Source organism: Podarcis bocagei (assembly GCF_964188305.1).
Source record: "Podarcis bocagei genome assembly, chromosome: 15".
Classification (NCBI taxonomy): Eukaryota; Metazoa; Chordata; class Lepidosauria; order Squamata; family Lacertidae; genus Podarcis; species Podarcis bocagei.
The window spans coordinates 9,373,276-9,389,819 of record NC_138141.1 but is presented as its reverse complement, the minus strand read 5'-3'; the positions used below and the strand labels follow the sequence as shown (position 1 = coordinate 9,389,819).

The following is a 16,544-nucleotide window of genomic DNA, read 5'->3' as shown; positions in this document are numbered from 1 at the left end:
CATCATCCTCTTGATGATGACGAAGCGTATGTTGCTGGTGTTAATTTTGTTATCTGGTCTTTGATCACAATAAAGATTGATTGATTGATTGATTGATTGATTGATTGCTGGTCCTCAGTTTCACTGTCACATTTCTTTCATAGCAGGGAGGAGAGGGGAAATCTCCATTTTAAGGCACAAAAAAAGTTCTAGTTGAAAGTTAACTAAAGCCATGTTCATGCCATACATTTAAAGCACTTAAAATAGTTATGGCTTCCTCCAAATAATTCTGGGAGCTGTTAATTTGTTAAAATTGCTGAGAGCTGTTAGGCCCTTACAGAGCTACAATTCCCACAATCCCCTGAGAAGAGGGTTTGGTTGTTAAACCACCCTAGGAATTCTAGGAGTTTCAAAAATTATGGTTTATTGCAGTAGCTAGGACATATAATTGCTGCTCTTTATATTATTACACTGTATATGAAGTGCATGTATTTTTATATTGTCTTTGTTGTTCTTCACTGCAAGCCTCTACAAGTGCTATTTTGGTAGAAATGCAGGGCATAAATATTAATTCAAATGCAATCTTACTTGGGGGCTTGAATTGAAGGCATAATGATGGTGATGGAAAGAATATTAGCGAGAATAGAAGGAGAAGCAATGGTCGATCTAGCTTTGAAACTCCTTGGCACTCCTTCTTGCCCCATTACACTAAGAAAGTAGCAGCCACCTCCTTTCGCCACCTACTCATTCTTCTGGAAACCTATCTAAGTCCATCCCTAGGGGTAGAGATTAACCATTCCTACCTCCATCAGAAAATGGAGTAAACAAAATGTTCCTCTGTATTTCCTGTGTGTAAGGGTAAATCGTGTCCTCCCTAAAAGAGGGCATGTGTTGCGGTGAGACCTAGAGACTGACCTCCTGGTTGTGGGTGGGTTTATTGGATAGTCACAACACCTGATTGGTAAGTCCCTCGTTGCTGGGTTTAATCTGGCCAATGGGGTGCAGTCTAAAAGTATATATGCCTATATACGTGACCCAGAGCTTTCTCTTTTGTCTCGTGCATCAGAACACCGGCCCACCTCTCCATATTTTTAGGGCATTTTGCGATTGACCTTGCTATGCCGTCGTCTGTCATCTGTCGTTGGGACAGGGGCACGGCGGGAATTTCCCCCATTTGGCTGATTGGCTGTTGCTATTTGGGTTTTGCCTGCTGTGTAGCAAATTGTCACAACTTGTAAGGTTGCTGATAGGCTCTGGTCCATGTGATAGGGATGAGAGAATGCTCTCGCCATCCCTATGTGAAGGGTATTCCGTTAAAGGAATCCAGGGACTCAACTTGGTTTGGTCAACCCCTGAGAGGGAGTTGTGCCCATGCCTGAGTCCAGGGGAGCATATGGTGAGTGAGCATAGTCTGTTCCTGGGCTTTTCACCTACCTCAGGTGTTCACCCTTGGCTGACCTACTGTATGCTGGTGCCCTGGGTCAGCCCTACCTGCAAGGGTGCAGGGAGCTAGTCGAACCAGAGCCTATGCAACCACTCACTTTTCTGTAATCAATAAAGTTGTGGCCTAAATTCTGCCAAAAATCAAAACTAAATTTTGAGTCAAATGTGTGTTTATTTAGGGGGGAGGTCTCTGGGTCTGAACACGCAAAATGACCAGCACCAAATATACTGTGGCAACTGTGGTTAACATGCTATGCAGGGATATTTGTAAATGCATATGTTTCCAGTGATATTATGTGAGCCTCTCCATATGTATGCGATTAAACCACAGCTCTGGAAGCTATAATGCCTACAGAAAGGAAAGTGGTGCCACTTCTGGTGTTGTTAGACTCCAATCAGCTCCAGCCAACATAGCCAAGGATCAGGGAGGATGGAAGTTGAGGTCCAATAACATCTGGAAGATACAACCTTAAGTAGCCCTATATATATATATATATATATATATATATATATATATATATATATATATATATGCTTTCGTAGATTTTCACGGGTACAGGAATGTAGGTTTTGGTGTCTTCGGGTGTCTTCCCGTGTAAGAGTTGGGGTGTCTAGGCGACGTTTCGACGAGGTCTCACTCGTCATCTTCAGGCTGGTGCTTTCGGCTTCTTGTTACTAGAACAGAGCAGGATCTCAGTGTTTGAGTTCCTATAAATACTGTTGAGGGGGTGTGGTGTATAGCCTCCAACGTTCTGGGCAGAGAGGAAGTTCCTAGGTTAATGTGCCTTTTCTTCTTTTGTTCATTAATTACTTGAGGGATATCTTGAGTGATTACTTGAGTGATATTCTGAGTACCACTTAGGAGGGTCATTAGGTGTGGATTAGTTGCTAAAGCTTTCGTGTCTTGACCTCTTGACCTTGTGAAGAGTTTTTCTGAGAAGATGGCTGTACTGCACTTAGTTGTGCTCTGGCTTGGCTTCGTGTATAGGGGCGAGCTGTGGTTTTGTGCCCTGTGCCAGCCAGATCTGTGTAGGGATTGCAGGGGGGTGCAGCATCCGGAGGTGCCACTATGGTTTGGCTACTGGATGGTGTCTGTAATTTATCTGTGGAGAGGGTCTGGGTTTGGGTCTGGTGTGGTTGATTGGAGATGGCGTTCTGTGTGCCTTTGGTTCTGGTGTCGGTTTTTGTGGGGAGGGCTAATTTCCAGATGTCTGGCAGGCGGGACGTGTCGTCACGCTTGTTCATGTTGTGAGGGTGTTTCTCTATCTCGATGGCTTCCATGATTATTCTCTTGTGGTGATGTTCCATGTTAAAGAGCAATTTGGAATCTGCAAAATTAATTTCGTGTCCTGTTTCTTTCATGTGTTGGTAAAGAGAGGAAGTTTTTTCTTCTTTTTTGACGGCATTCTTGTGTTCTGCGATACGTGCATTTATTCGTCTGTTTGTTTGTCCAATGTACGTGGCTGGGCAGACTTTGCAGGGTATTTCATAGACCCCTTGGTTTTCTAACTGGATTTTATCTTTTGGGTTTCAAGACACAGAAGAAAACAATGGCATGGCCCTCCTTCCTTATATCAAGGGCACTACAGATAAAATTAGCAAAATCCTCCATAAACACAATATCAAAACAGCCTTTTGCACCAACCAAAAAATAGCCAATATCCTCAGAAACCCAAAAGATAAAATCCAGTTAGAAAACCAAGGGGTCTATGAAATACCCTGCAAAGTCTGCCCAGCCACGTACATTGGACAAACAAACAGACGAATAAATGCACGTATCGCAGAACACAAGAATGCCGTCAAAAAAGAAGAAAAAACTTCCTCTCTTTACCAACACATGAAAGAAACAGGACACGAAATTAATTTTGCAGATTCCAAATTGCTCTTTAACATGGAACATCACCACAAGAGAATAATCATGGAAGCCATCGAGATAGAGAAACACCCTCACAACATGAACAAGCGTGACGACACGTCCCGCCTGCCAGACATCTGGAAATTAGCCCTCCCCACAAAAACCGACACCAGAACCAAAGGCACACAGAACGCCATCTCCAATCAACCACACCAGACCCAAACCCAGACCCTCTCCACAGATAAATTACAGACACCATCCAGTAGCCAAACCATAGTGGCACCTCCGGATGCTGCACCCCCCTGCAATCCCTACACAGATCTGGCTGGCACAGGGCACAAAACCACAGCTCGCCCCTATACACGAAGCCAAGCCAGAGCACAACTAAGTGCAGTACAGCCATCTTCTCAGAAAAACTCTTCACAAGGTCAAGAGGTCAAGACACGAAAGCTTTAGCAACTAATCCACACCTAATGACCCTCCTAAGTGGTACTCAGAATATCACTCAAGTAATCACTCAAGATATCCCTCAAGTAATTAATGAACAAAAGAAGAAAAGGCACATTAACCTAGGAACTTCCTCTCTGCCCAGAACGTTGGAGGCTATACACCACACCCCCTCAACAGTATTTATAGGAACTCAAACACTGAGATCCTGCTCTGTTCTAGTAACAAGAAGCCGAAAGCACCAGCCTGAAGATGACGAGTGAGACCTCGTCGAAACCTCGCCTAGACACCCCAACTCTTACACGGGAAGACACCCGAAGACACCAAAACCTACATATATATATATATATATATACATACATATATATATATATATACACATATATATATATTTGCTTTCGTAGATTTTCACGGGTACAGGAATGCAGGTTTTGGTGTCTTCGGGTGTCTTCCCGTGTAAGAGTTGGGGTGTCTAGGCGACGTTTCGACGAGGTCTCACTCGTCATCTTCAGGCTGGTGCTTTCGGCTTCTTGTTACTGGAACAGAGCAGGATCTCAGTGTTTGAGTTCCTATAAATACTGTTGAGGGGGTGTGGTGTATAGCCTCCAACGTTCTGGGCAGAGAGGAAGTTTCCAGGTTAGTGTGCCTTTTCTTCTTTTGTTCATTAATTACTTGAGGGATATCTTGAGTGATTGCTTGAGTGATATTCTGAGTACCACTTAGGAGGGTCATTAGGTGTGGATTAGTTGCTAAAGCTTTCGTGTCTTGACCTCTTGAGCTTGTGAAGAGTTTTTCTGAGAAGATGGCTGTACTGCACTTAGTTGTGCTCTGGCTTGGCTTCGTGTATAGGGGCGAGCTGTGGTTTTGTGCCCTGTGCCAGCCAGATCTGTGTAGGGATTGCAGGGGGGTGCAGCATCCGGAGGTGCCACTATGGTTTGGCTACTGGATGGTGTCTGTAATTTATCTGTGGAGAGGGTCTGGGTTTGGGTCTGGTGTGGTTGATTGGAGATGGCGTTCTGTGTGCCTCTGGTTCTGGTGTCGGTTTTTGTGGGGAGGGCTAATTTCCAGATGTCTGGCAGGCGGGACGTGTCGTCACGCTTGTTCATGTTGTGAGGGTGTTTCTCTATCTCGATGGCTTCCATGATTATTCTCTTGTGGTGATGTTCCATGTTAAAGAGCAATTTGGAATCTGCAAAATTAATTTCGTGTCCTGTTTCTTTCATGTGTTGGTAAAGAGAGGAAGTTTTTTCTTCTTTTTTGACGGCATTCTTGTGTTCTGCGATACGTGCATTTATTCGTCTGTTTGTTTGTCCAATGTACGTGGCTGGGCAGACTTTGCAGGGTATTTCATAGACCCCAAAAACCAAGACACAGAAGAAAACAATGGCATGGCCCTCCTTCCTTATATCAAGGGCACTACAGATAAAATCAGCAAAATCCTCCATAAACACAATATCAAAACAGCCTTTTGCACCAACCAAAAAATAGCCAATATCCTCAGAAACCCCAAAGATAAAATCCAATTAGAAAACCAAGGGGTCTATGAAATACCCTGCAAAGTCTGCCCAGCCACGTACATTGGACAAACAAACAGACGAATAAATGCACGTATCGCAGAACACAAGAATGCCGTCAAAAAAGAAGAAAAAACTTCCTCTCTTTACCAACACATGAAAGAAACAGGACACGAAATTAATTTTGCAGATTCCAAATTGCTCTTTAACATGGAACATCACCACAAGAGAATAATCATGGAAGCCATCGAGATAGAGAAACACCCTCACAACATGAACAAGCGTGACGACACGTCCCGCCTGCCAGACATCTGGAAATTAGCCCTCCCCACAAAAACCGACACCAGAACCAGAGGCACACAGAACGCCATCTCCAATCAACCACACCAGACCCAAACCCAGACCCTCTCCACAGATAAATTACAGACACCATCCAGTAGCCAAACCATAGTGGCACCTCCGGATGCTGCACCCCCCTGCAATCCCTACACAGATCTGGCTGGCACAGGGCACAAAACCACAGCTCGCCCCTATACACGAAGCCAAGCCAGAGCACAACTAAGTGCAGTACAGCCATCTTCTCAGAAAAAAACTCTTCACAAGCTCAAGAGGTCAAGACACGAAAGCTTTAGCAACTAATCCACACCTAATGACCCTCCTAAGTGGTACTCAGAATATCACTCAAGAAATCACTCAAGATATCCCTCAAGTAATTAATGAACAAAAGAAGAAAAGGCACACTAACCTGGAAACTTCCTCTCTGCCCAGAACGTTGGAGGCTATACACCACACCCCCTCAACAGTATTTATAGGAACTCAAACACTGAGATCCTGCTCTGTTCCAGTAACAAGAAGCCGAAAGCACCAGCCTGAAGATGACGAGTGAGACCTCGTCGAAACGTCGCCTAGACACCCCAACTCTTACACGGGAAGACACCCGAAGACACCAAAACCTGCATATATATATATATATATATATATATATATATATATATATATATATATATATATAAAATGGAAATTATGTAGTTACTTCAATTATTCCCCCTTTCTTCTAGAACAGTGACAGGGAACCTCTGGTCCTCCAGCTCTTGATGGACTCCAACTCCTATCAATACCAACTATTGGTTTTGTTGACTGGGGCTGATTAGGGTTGGGGTCCAGTTGCCTTGGTGGTGTGGGGAGAGGGTCTCCATTCCTGTTCTATAAGTTGGTGTTTAACAGTTTTGATGAGCATATGTACATCATTTTTGCTCCTGTCTTACCTGGCTTCATCTTGGTTGATGGCAAGGTAGATCTCCCAAGATGCTTCTTCGGGGATGGCTCCATGTGGAATCAACAGGCTAACTCCTATAACAAAGTAAGAACAAAAGATACTAGGGGGCGTATCAAATCTCTGCTGGAAGTGAGTCATAGCTTAAGAAGAGCGTTAGCCTAATGGAACATACTGGTGAGACAAATCTTTGTCATCACCTGAACAGTGTAGTATAGATCAGATTCCAATTTATAGTTATACTGTGATTTTGCTACTACAATCTCTCCTCAAGGCCATAGTTAAAATGAGGTTTCTATTGCGTGAAGTATTTAGAAAATGCAAGAGAGATTGCTTTGGAGAAGGGCTATGGGCTCATATGTACAGCACATGCATTTCATGCAGAAAGGTCCAAGATTAATCCTTGGCATCTCCAGGTACACCTGTATGGAATCCTGGAGAGCTGCTACCATTCAGTGTGGACTGTTCTGATCTACATGAACCAATGGTCTGATTCTGTACAAGAGTCAGTCAATATTTCACTCCAGTACTTACCTACCCACCAACCAACCTCCAAAATGTCCTTCAATACAACCCCAGCATCTATAGAATGTTTTTCATAATGTTTAGAATCATGTTTGTTATAATGTGGTCCATACATCAGTGAGGGCACAGCTGGGTCCCAAACAATGTCAGCATGTTTTAAATAGTGGCAGCAAGAGGAGAAATGGAGGAAACACCCCAAGGTGTAAGAAACATAAAACCAGGCAGAGCAGCAGCTCTGAAAGAGGTACATAAGAGGACATCAGACAAATTCTTATGTCTGAATCATCTCCTTCTCTGCCCTCCCCCGCCCCAAGAAGGGGACTTGAAGAACCATTGTGAAAAAGCAGTGACAAAGGGTGAAGTTTTAAGGGCTAGGTGTCATTCATCTGAGAGGTCTTAAAGAATTCAGATGTGAAGTGACTGACCTTTTGTATAAAATATGTAGTATTGCTAAAATGTTAATCATCCTTTGGAATGTAGCCAACAGAACACATTCCAAAAAGAGTTCCAGTAAATTACAATCCTGTCAACTTTACATCCATCCTGCACAGATCAAAGGACATTCTTCTTCATATCCATCAAATTTTACATGCAAATAGTTCACCAGCATATATTATGATTGTTCTCTTGAAACCTTTAAATTCATTCAGTGCCAACGTTTCATCATTATATTTTCATTGTTATGATGACTACAGCTACAGCCTTGGCTTCCTGAATCAAGGAACTCATTGGTAGCTGATGGCATTTCTCAACAAAATAAACTCAGCACCTGCCTGAAATGTAAATATTCCACTGTGAGCTGTTATGTTCCTAGAATGCTGTGGAATGAGATTTTTGCAAACATTTGATGGTGGCAGCAGAGGTGGAGGTAGGTTTAATTGTATGTTAAGACTCTCTTCCAAATTGTATATTATAGTTCAGAGATGGGAGGAAATGTACAGCCCTTCATGTGCTACTCCTCGAGAGGTCATGTGACAGTAGGGGGAAATGGTTGAAGCAAGAGTCTACTTTCCAGCTATGGAAAAGGCATACACCTGCACCCAGACAAGCAAGAGGCATTATTGCAGTTCAAGGAAACATTCCAGCTAGGCAAAAGCACTCAAGGAGGACATGGGGCAGGACAGCTATGGGGACAGCCTGGGAATAGGGGGAGTGGCCTAGGATGGGGGCGTGACCTGGGAAGAGTGCTGAGGCCCAGACAGAGATTTCGGAAGGGCTGGATTCAGCCCCTAGGCCTGACATTTCTTGGGGTTGAAGTTTTGATATTTAGATATCGTTGATAACACAGCACTCTACCACTGTTATAAATCTTTTAAAAATATAAAATAATGTTACCTTTTCTTTTCTTTTCTTTCTACCCAAACCTCATGGGAAGTTAATCTGTGTGCTGCCATCTTTAGCACATAGCACTCAAAGGAACTGAGAGATGTATGCCTGGATTGTTACAACTTGTAGAAGTCAGTTGGCCCATCAGCTGTTCAGCTTGGGCTGTTGTTGATACGATGCCACACTTTGGCCAGTGTAAGTGGCAGAGAATGCACAGTTCCAGCAGAATCTTCCAGCTAAAAATCAGAGTTTTCCTGTTTTCCAGTAGTCAGCCTTTTCCAGAATTCCCAGTTAATAAATCTCCTTTCCCACTCAGTTCAGCTTAGAGTATAAAGCATTTAGTGTCTCATGGCACAAGACAAGCATAAACACACTGGCTAGATAAACTTTAAGAGATGTTGGTGCATCATGAACTGATCTACTATAATACAGCTCTTCTGGTCTTAGAAGTAAATCTTGTAAAGGTTCAAGTATAAAGAGAAATCCACTAGCACTTTATCATGCTAGCTCACCATGCTATGCTGAACCATACAGCATGTAACCTTCAACTGTGATGATACCTTGCACTCCGTGGTGGAGCTTCATGTTCCAGCACCGGGGGGCGGAGAGCAGGTGGGGGCGAGACTGGCACGCGTCCTGGGGGTGTGATGCACTGCCGACAGGGGTGTGGCATGCGTCCTCGGGGCATGGTACGCCTCCTGTGGGGGTGTGGCACCCAGCACAGGCGGGGGGGGGGCAGCTGCAATGGCACCCCACCGGGACCATGCTGATGGGGGCGGTGCACTCCCCCCGCACTCCTCTTCCTCTGCCACTGCCTGCACTGCGTGTGAATGCTTCATATTTCTGCCAAGGCTGCTGAATGCAGCCTCAGACAATTCTTCAGACAAAGGGAGAATGGATGAGTCATGCTCCAGGCATTTAGCCCTGGTCTGTTTCTAAGTTGCCGAGTCCAGCTGACGTGTTAATTCTAAGCAGAATCCAGATATGAGGATAGGCAGTTCAAGACATGGACTTAGTGCAATTTCACCCATTTTTCCAAATTACACTAACATGGATACATTAATGAAATGCAATAAAATGAAACCGAATCTTCCCCATAGCCAAAGGACAGAACCCTAACTGGAAAGGGGCACCTTCTGCTGTCAATAGTGTATAAAATAAGGGTATAATACTGTATATCTGAAACACACTTAAATTCATGCTAAACTGCTGGTATTAATAAGTGCAGGCATGTGATAAAATGTTGTAAAGGATTTATATGTAAAACCTTAAATATGTAAACAAAAAAACAATTTTTAAAAGAAGTGGGTTAATATGGGGGTAGCAGACATGTTGCCCTCGAGATGGTTGTGACTCCAACTCCTTTCAGCTCCAACCAGTATGACAAAAGATCAGGGCTGATGGGAGCTGTAGTTCATAACTCCTGGAGGGCGTCATGTTGGCCACCCCTGGGCTAATGTAATTCGGTTCCACGTGGCATTGGAAAACTTTAGTTTTTAAAACTTTGCTGGCCTCATCCTCTGAGCGTAGGTCATCTCAACTATTTGATCAAGTACACCAAGGGAATTTATTGGAATGGATCAATTATGCTGAGCGGAAAAATCATTGTGAGAGACGTCTACATTTTGAAGTGGACCTAAATAGTGGTATAATTATAATCTGGCAAGTTTAGCAGCTCAGGAATAAATTCTATCCACGCTCCATTTAAGACTTCTGGCTCTCCATGACTGAAACCTAGTAAATATTGATATAGGACCAAATTATATATGAGATTAATCATCATCGTATCTGTGAGCAATGTTCCGTTTTAATATCAATAATTTTTTATTTTTAAAAAGCACTGGATGCTCTGCATTCCAAAGTAAACACTAATGCTAGATGGGACCCTTTGTTCATGCAAAGAGCAGCAGAGGTTGGTGGGGAAGGAGTACAGTCGTGTCCTCCTGGTGCTTGGAAGCCCTTCACTTCATTGGAGCAAGGCAGCGGTGTTGAAATCAGGGGAGTCCTGAAGTGCTGACCATACTTGAAAAGCTCCTCCCTGCCTGTTACAGCTCTCTCTCCCAATGACCAATGAGGGCAGTGTCCCTGTTGAAAGGATGCCCTGTATCCCATCACCCTCATGAGTAGGGTGTATCCCATCACCCTCATGAGTAGGCAAAGAGTAGGCAGCAGCATATCCAAATGGGAAGCCAGAGCCAGAGGTTTAGTGGGTGGCACTGTGGGTTAAACCACAGAGCCTAGGCCTTGCCGATCAGAAGGTTGGCGGTTCGAATCCCCGCGATGGGGTGAGCTCCCATTGCTCGGTCCCTGCTCCTGCCAACCTAGCAGTTCGAAAGCACGAAGTGCAAGTAGATAAATAGGTACCACTCTGGCGGGAAGGTAAACGGCGTTTCCATGTGCTGCTCTGGTTTGCCAGAAGTATCTTAGTCATGCTGGCCACATGACCCGGAAGCTGTACGCCGGCTCCCTCGGCCAGTAAAGTGAGATGAGTGTTGCAACCCCAGAGTTGTCCGTGACTGGCCCTAACGGTCAGGAGTCCCTTTACCTTTACCTTTAAGTACCCTGATTGACTCAGTAGACAGCCCCTAGTAAGGCAGGGTTTAAAGCCTTGCGGCAGGAACTGGGTCAGTGTTAGAAGGAGAATGCTGTTCAATATGAAGTCTGGGTCTAATCCAATGTGGCTTTTCTTGTGTTTTTAGTAGGACCGTGCTAGTGACTTGGGGAAAATCTACTCAATCTTGCTTCCCCAGCAACAAGAGTGGACTATTTCATTAGGTTATGACAGGGGTCAGCAGTTTTTTTTTCAGCAGGGGGCCAGTCCACTGCCCCTCAGACCTTGTGGGAGGCCGGACTATTTTTTTTGGGGGGGGGATGAACAAATTCCTATGCTCCACAAATAACCCAGAGATACATTTTAAATAAAAGCACACATTCTACTCATGTAAAAACACCAGGCAGGCCCCACAAATAACCCAGAGATGCATTTCAAATAAAAGGACACATTCTACTCATGTAAAATTACGCTGATTCCCGGACTGTCCGCACGCTGAATTTAGAAGGCGATTGGGCCGGATCCGGCCCCCGGGCCTTAGTTTGCCTACCCATGGGTTATGAGCTACAACTGCTCAGACATCCTGTGAGTGTTTGCTATTGGTCCTTAGGGTATCTTTACCAAGTTGTTAGCTGGTAACAGCAAGCAAGGGTTCATATGTCACAAGCCCCACTGAGAGAACTTGCTATGACAGCACATTTCAAAGAGAAAGAGAGAAATAACACTTAATAATGCATTTCAAAGCATGCTCAGATTTTGCAGCAACCCACCTGTGTTTGGGATTCCTAAACGTCCTCCCAGGTGGCCAAAGATACCTGTGGCCCTCATCTCACTTCTTTTGGAGAGCGATGAGAGATTCTGAATGTATGCAGCTTTGTTTTTTGCATGTATGGGATGGAAGGTCCTGTTACTGTCATGTGGAAATGTCCCAGAATGTGTTTTTCCGTGGTACTCTGATCGTTCAGTCACACCCAAAGAAACCATAAATGAACTCTGAACTTTGACCTTAATGTCAGTCAAAGGGTTGAAGAGAGATGATTCGGTCATAAGCTCCTTGTCGATGGGGTCTTGAAGGCAAATGGGTCCACTGTAGGTTCTACTCACGGTCAGGTCAGGCTGCATGGATGAGTTCAAAAGCAAGGAGTTACCTGATGGAAGGAAATCAATCGGGCAATTGGTTATCATTGTTATGTACAACAGACAGTGTTGTGTGTATAGCTTTGTCTACAGAATTGCCTGGTTCAGGGATGGAAAACCTGTAGCCCTCCATGTATCGTTGGCTTTCCATCAACCCAGACCATTGGTCATGCTGCCTGGGGCGGATGGGAATTGGTGTCCAAATACATCTGGAGGGCTGCAGGTTCCTCACCCTGACTTAATTCAACATCTGGAGAACGAAAGGTTCCCCTTCCCTGGCCTAGTTCTTAATGAGGTGGTAAAGAACCATTGTTTGGTCAATACTACTTTAGCCTACAGACAAGGGAGTTGTTCCAGCCCTTTGATCATTTTGGTTGCCCTTTTCTGAACATTTTATAGCTTTATAATATCATTTTTGAGAACTATGCCCCAACCAGAACTATGCAAAATGTTCCAGATGTGATTTCACCATCTATTTATATAATAGCATTATTATAATATTGACCATTTCATTTTAATTCATTTCCTAATGAAGGAATATATTTTGTATTAAAGCACACCCACACTCACACATTTTCATTGATCTATTCACCATGACCTAAAGTTATTTTTCCTGGTCCGTCATTGCCAGTTCTACTCCATTAGTATATACCGTATGTGAAATATATATATTCTGTATGTACAGTATTGTATGCACAGTATTACCTGCCCTAAAGAGCATTACTTTACAGAGTTATGATTTTTAATGCATTCACTCATGCACTTTAAGCATTTTATAAGCACATTCATAAGAAAATTGCATTTCATCGAAATCAATGCTGAAAACTGAAGACATCAACAGACAAGGTAAAATTAAAAATCCCAGATGATGAACTATTTCACATTGGCAACAAATAATCAATACATTTGTTAATTGTGGTGTTTGATGTACTGTAAATTCAATTGAGAGAAACTGACTGCCGTAGGGGTCAAAAAGTTGGTTAAGTAGATGATGAACTCTCTACCCATGCTGGGTTGAGGGGTTCAGCTCTCTCATCCATATCACCAAGAAAATGGTTAGGGTTAATTTAACCCCCAGGTGGAATGTGCTGTAAAATGGCTGCCTGCACTAACCCTTTGCACAGGGTGATTCAAAATATCTGAAACCTCCCCATTATCTAGTCCCAGATCCTGTGTTTGGCCATGCCATCTCTAGCGGTTTCCAATGCAGGAGACCAAAGGGACATTTTGTTTGGATTTTCTGAAGTACAGCAGCTGAAAACAATGGGAACTGACACCCCTTCAAAATAATAATATTCAGATTTTCCAAAATACTCCCTTAAGATCAGGATGACAGTCAGGATTAATACGGTGAACCCCTACATGGCCAGCTAAGTTCAGGATCAACTTAAAACACCATCAGTAGAAGCATGTACATTTAGCAGATGTATCAGTGAGCCTACTTCCTTTCCCCCTCTCCTCTGGTTTGGTCATGAGGAGAATGTAAAGATCACTTCATGAAGTAACAGTGCAATTGCAAAGGACAAAATGTGGCTAATTGAACTATGGGTTATTGTAGGAAACTAGGACCAAGCCACTGCTGATGATGTCTTTTTTAGCAAGCCACTGTTTAAACAAACAAAAGTTCCTAGCTTAGACATAATAAGAAATTTTCTACCAGCAGTGCTGGAAGATGAGAGGGAAGCAGGGAATGCATGAACCCAAGGCTTGTTGCTGCTCTTGGCTTATTGCTACACTATGGTTTGGAATGATTCACAGAAATAACAGAGTTGCTTATTTTATAGTAACAGTGAATAACGTGCTTTGACAAGTATTTGAATAATTTCCATAATCACTTTCTTTATTTTTGCTCACAATGAAACTCACAGGAAAATAGTTGTGTCGTTCCTACCTTTTGTTTTCTATCTTTAGCCACTCATCAAAAGTGTTCTTATCCCTACCCCCAAACACTTACATTGCTTTGTTTTAAAAGAATCTGGTTACACACACACACACACACACACACACACACACACACACGTGTTTATTGGCATTGTCATATAATATCCAGTACAGTTTCTCATGACAAAACCAGCAGTGATCCCACCCCAGAATAACATAATTAGCTGGGGGAGATCATGGTCGTTGTTTACTCATCAGTGATGTGAGAGAGTCATATTTTCTGACTCAGACATATGAATTTGAGTAGCTCACGATGCTTAAGTTAAAATACAAGATGATTTTAATGGCCCAGCAGCCCCCCTTTCCTTGGCTTTGACTTTAAACTGGGCCAGAGAAACCCTCTTTTCCTATCTTGTTCTTTCCCACACGGCCAACTCCATCCCTACTTTTCTTCCTTGCTGTTCTTGCAGCTGTGGAACCTGAGAGGCAGATATTGATCTTCCTCCTCCTCTATCTGACACCTAGTGTGCTGTTTTGACGTGCCTGGCTCATTGGGGGATTTTGAGGGAAGAATTGGACCCTGTCAAGCTCGTGATACATCAGGAGCCTTGGGAAAATAACATTGCCCAGAGCTCCTGGTGCCTGTCATCCAGTTACAGCACCATGCCAGGCATCCGAGAGGCAATGGAAGAGATGTTCTTTAATCCTACTGCCGCCATCACAGCAGTGGATGGGAGGGACCCAGGCAGGCAGGCATGTAGGTGGGGGGATTGTAGGTGGGAATTGGTGGGACTCTGTTGCACTCCTGATAACATCATCAGGGGCATAACACGGTCCAAATTATTCTCAATTAAATCAAGCTATTTTCTGAGGCTTTGGTTAGATTCCCCCCTCTCCCAAGTCCAGTTTCCAAACATCACTGGGTGAATTCTTTGCATAATCAATATTCAGTTGTGTCCAACGATCCTTTGTTGAGGTGTTGTGTATACTTTCTTGAGCACTGTAATGTCAAAGAGAGTATTCACTGCTGCCTTGCTTCAGACCTTACCATAAGCACCTAGTCGGTCACTGTGAGAAAAGGATGCTAAACTAGACGGGGACTTCGCCTGATCCAGAAGCACGCTTATGATTCCTGCCCCCACATGCCTTATGGTTAAGAATACTTTCACCTAACTTTTGTGCGACAACTTCAGTCCCCAGCCAGCACTTTTTCATATTTCATAAATTCTACCTACCCCCCTAACAACAAGGTTTATTGTTCTATATATATCCTTAAGCTTTTGCCTGTAGCTAATTTCTACAATTCCCACATGGACTGCCCTCTTATAGTTTACTTTGAACCCTTCTGAGCTTATGCTGTTTTCTATGTTTTTCATTTCCTAATGTGTTGTTAAATTTCAGTTTAAAAAATAAATATGAAACAAGCAGTGAAAGGTAGTTAACAATCTTATTATGGCAGATCTTTGAATGCTGAGGAAATTGAAGAATTGGAGACCTAGATTTTTAGGTGGGTTATTGATTTTTTCATGTGTGTGTATGTGTGTGTGTGTATGTTCCAGTGCCTTCATTTTTCATTGTCTTAATACTTGGGGGGATTTTAGAAAGAAGACAAATATTCAGGAAATTCTGAAACCCTGTTATTTGGTCTCCAAGCTCTTATAAGGTGATTTACACCTAAGCCCTTACCCACTTTTAAATCAGTTGCTTAAACTTTATAGAAAATTAACTTCAAGAGCCAAGAGGGCTCTTTGAAAGACTACTGTTTTTGGGGTGGGTGGGTGGGGCAGGCTATTAAAATCAAAGCCCCATCTCATTGCAGGTAAGCAATTCCCCCAAAATTTTTAAATTTCATGCTTTGTTCTGTCCTATTTCCATTCAGAATGATAGGTATCATTTGCAAACAGCATTCAAATGCTAGAGCTAGACTGATTAATAACTGAAGAAGTATATGCAATTCTCCAACCAAATAGCATGCACAAAATGCATATATTTGGGTGAAAGTGTGTGCAAAAAAATGCATCTGTTAGTGGAAACAAGATATAAAATGCATTATTATACTACATACTATACTACTACAGGAAAATGCCTGCAAAAATGTATTCGGGGGGAAATGCCCTAAAATAACAATGCATTTTGATGAGGACTTCTTTGAAAATAAATAAATCTCAAACTGATGCAGAAATCAGAGAAGACCAGAATTGAAGACCAGAAATATTAGAAAATAAGAGAAACCCAAAATGACCCCTGTCTACCCCTTGTTGCCAGTGATTTACTGTATGCAGTTTCATCCTACATTCATGTACACAAGCTGGATTTCCTGTGAGATAGCAGCTGCTGGCTGTGTATCTTACAAGTGTCAACAACCAAATTCTGCCTCCTCGTGGTTTCAGAACCCTGTAGCTTGATGATCTGATTTGGTGGCAGGGAACTCAAACAGTAGCTGGAGGTAGAGCCAGTGACAGGCAGTGCCAACTAATTCTGGTGCTATTCCCACCCACCCACTTCCCTGCTGAATTCTACAAGGGCAAGTGAGAGTAAGGATGAGGAAGCTGACAGGCAGTGCCAATCCCTGGACTGGTTGTGAGTGGGAAGGTGTGGTCTGCCTGAAATGCA

General features: G+C 43.2%; 1 protein-coding gene across 2 annotated transcripts in view; it reads right to left on the bottom strand.

The window, feature by feature from the left end:
- Window positions 1-16,544, bottom strand: part of UNC5D (unc-5 netrin receptor D) — a 430,198-nt gene that overhangs the window by 67,931 nt on the left and 345,723 nt on the right. For both annotated transcript variants that reach the window (XM_081171622.1, XM_081171623.1), the window contains 2 exons: window positions 11,684-12,061; window positions 6,504-6,588 (listed from right to left, as the gene is read on the bottom strand). In XM_081171622.1, coding sequence (XP_081027748.1) covers window positions 6,504-6,588; window positions 11,684-12,061 — 463 coding nt within the window. The remainder of the gene's footprint in view (window positions 1-6,503; window positions 6,589-11,683; window positions 12,062-16,544) is intronic.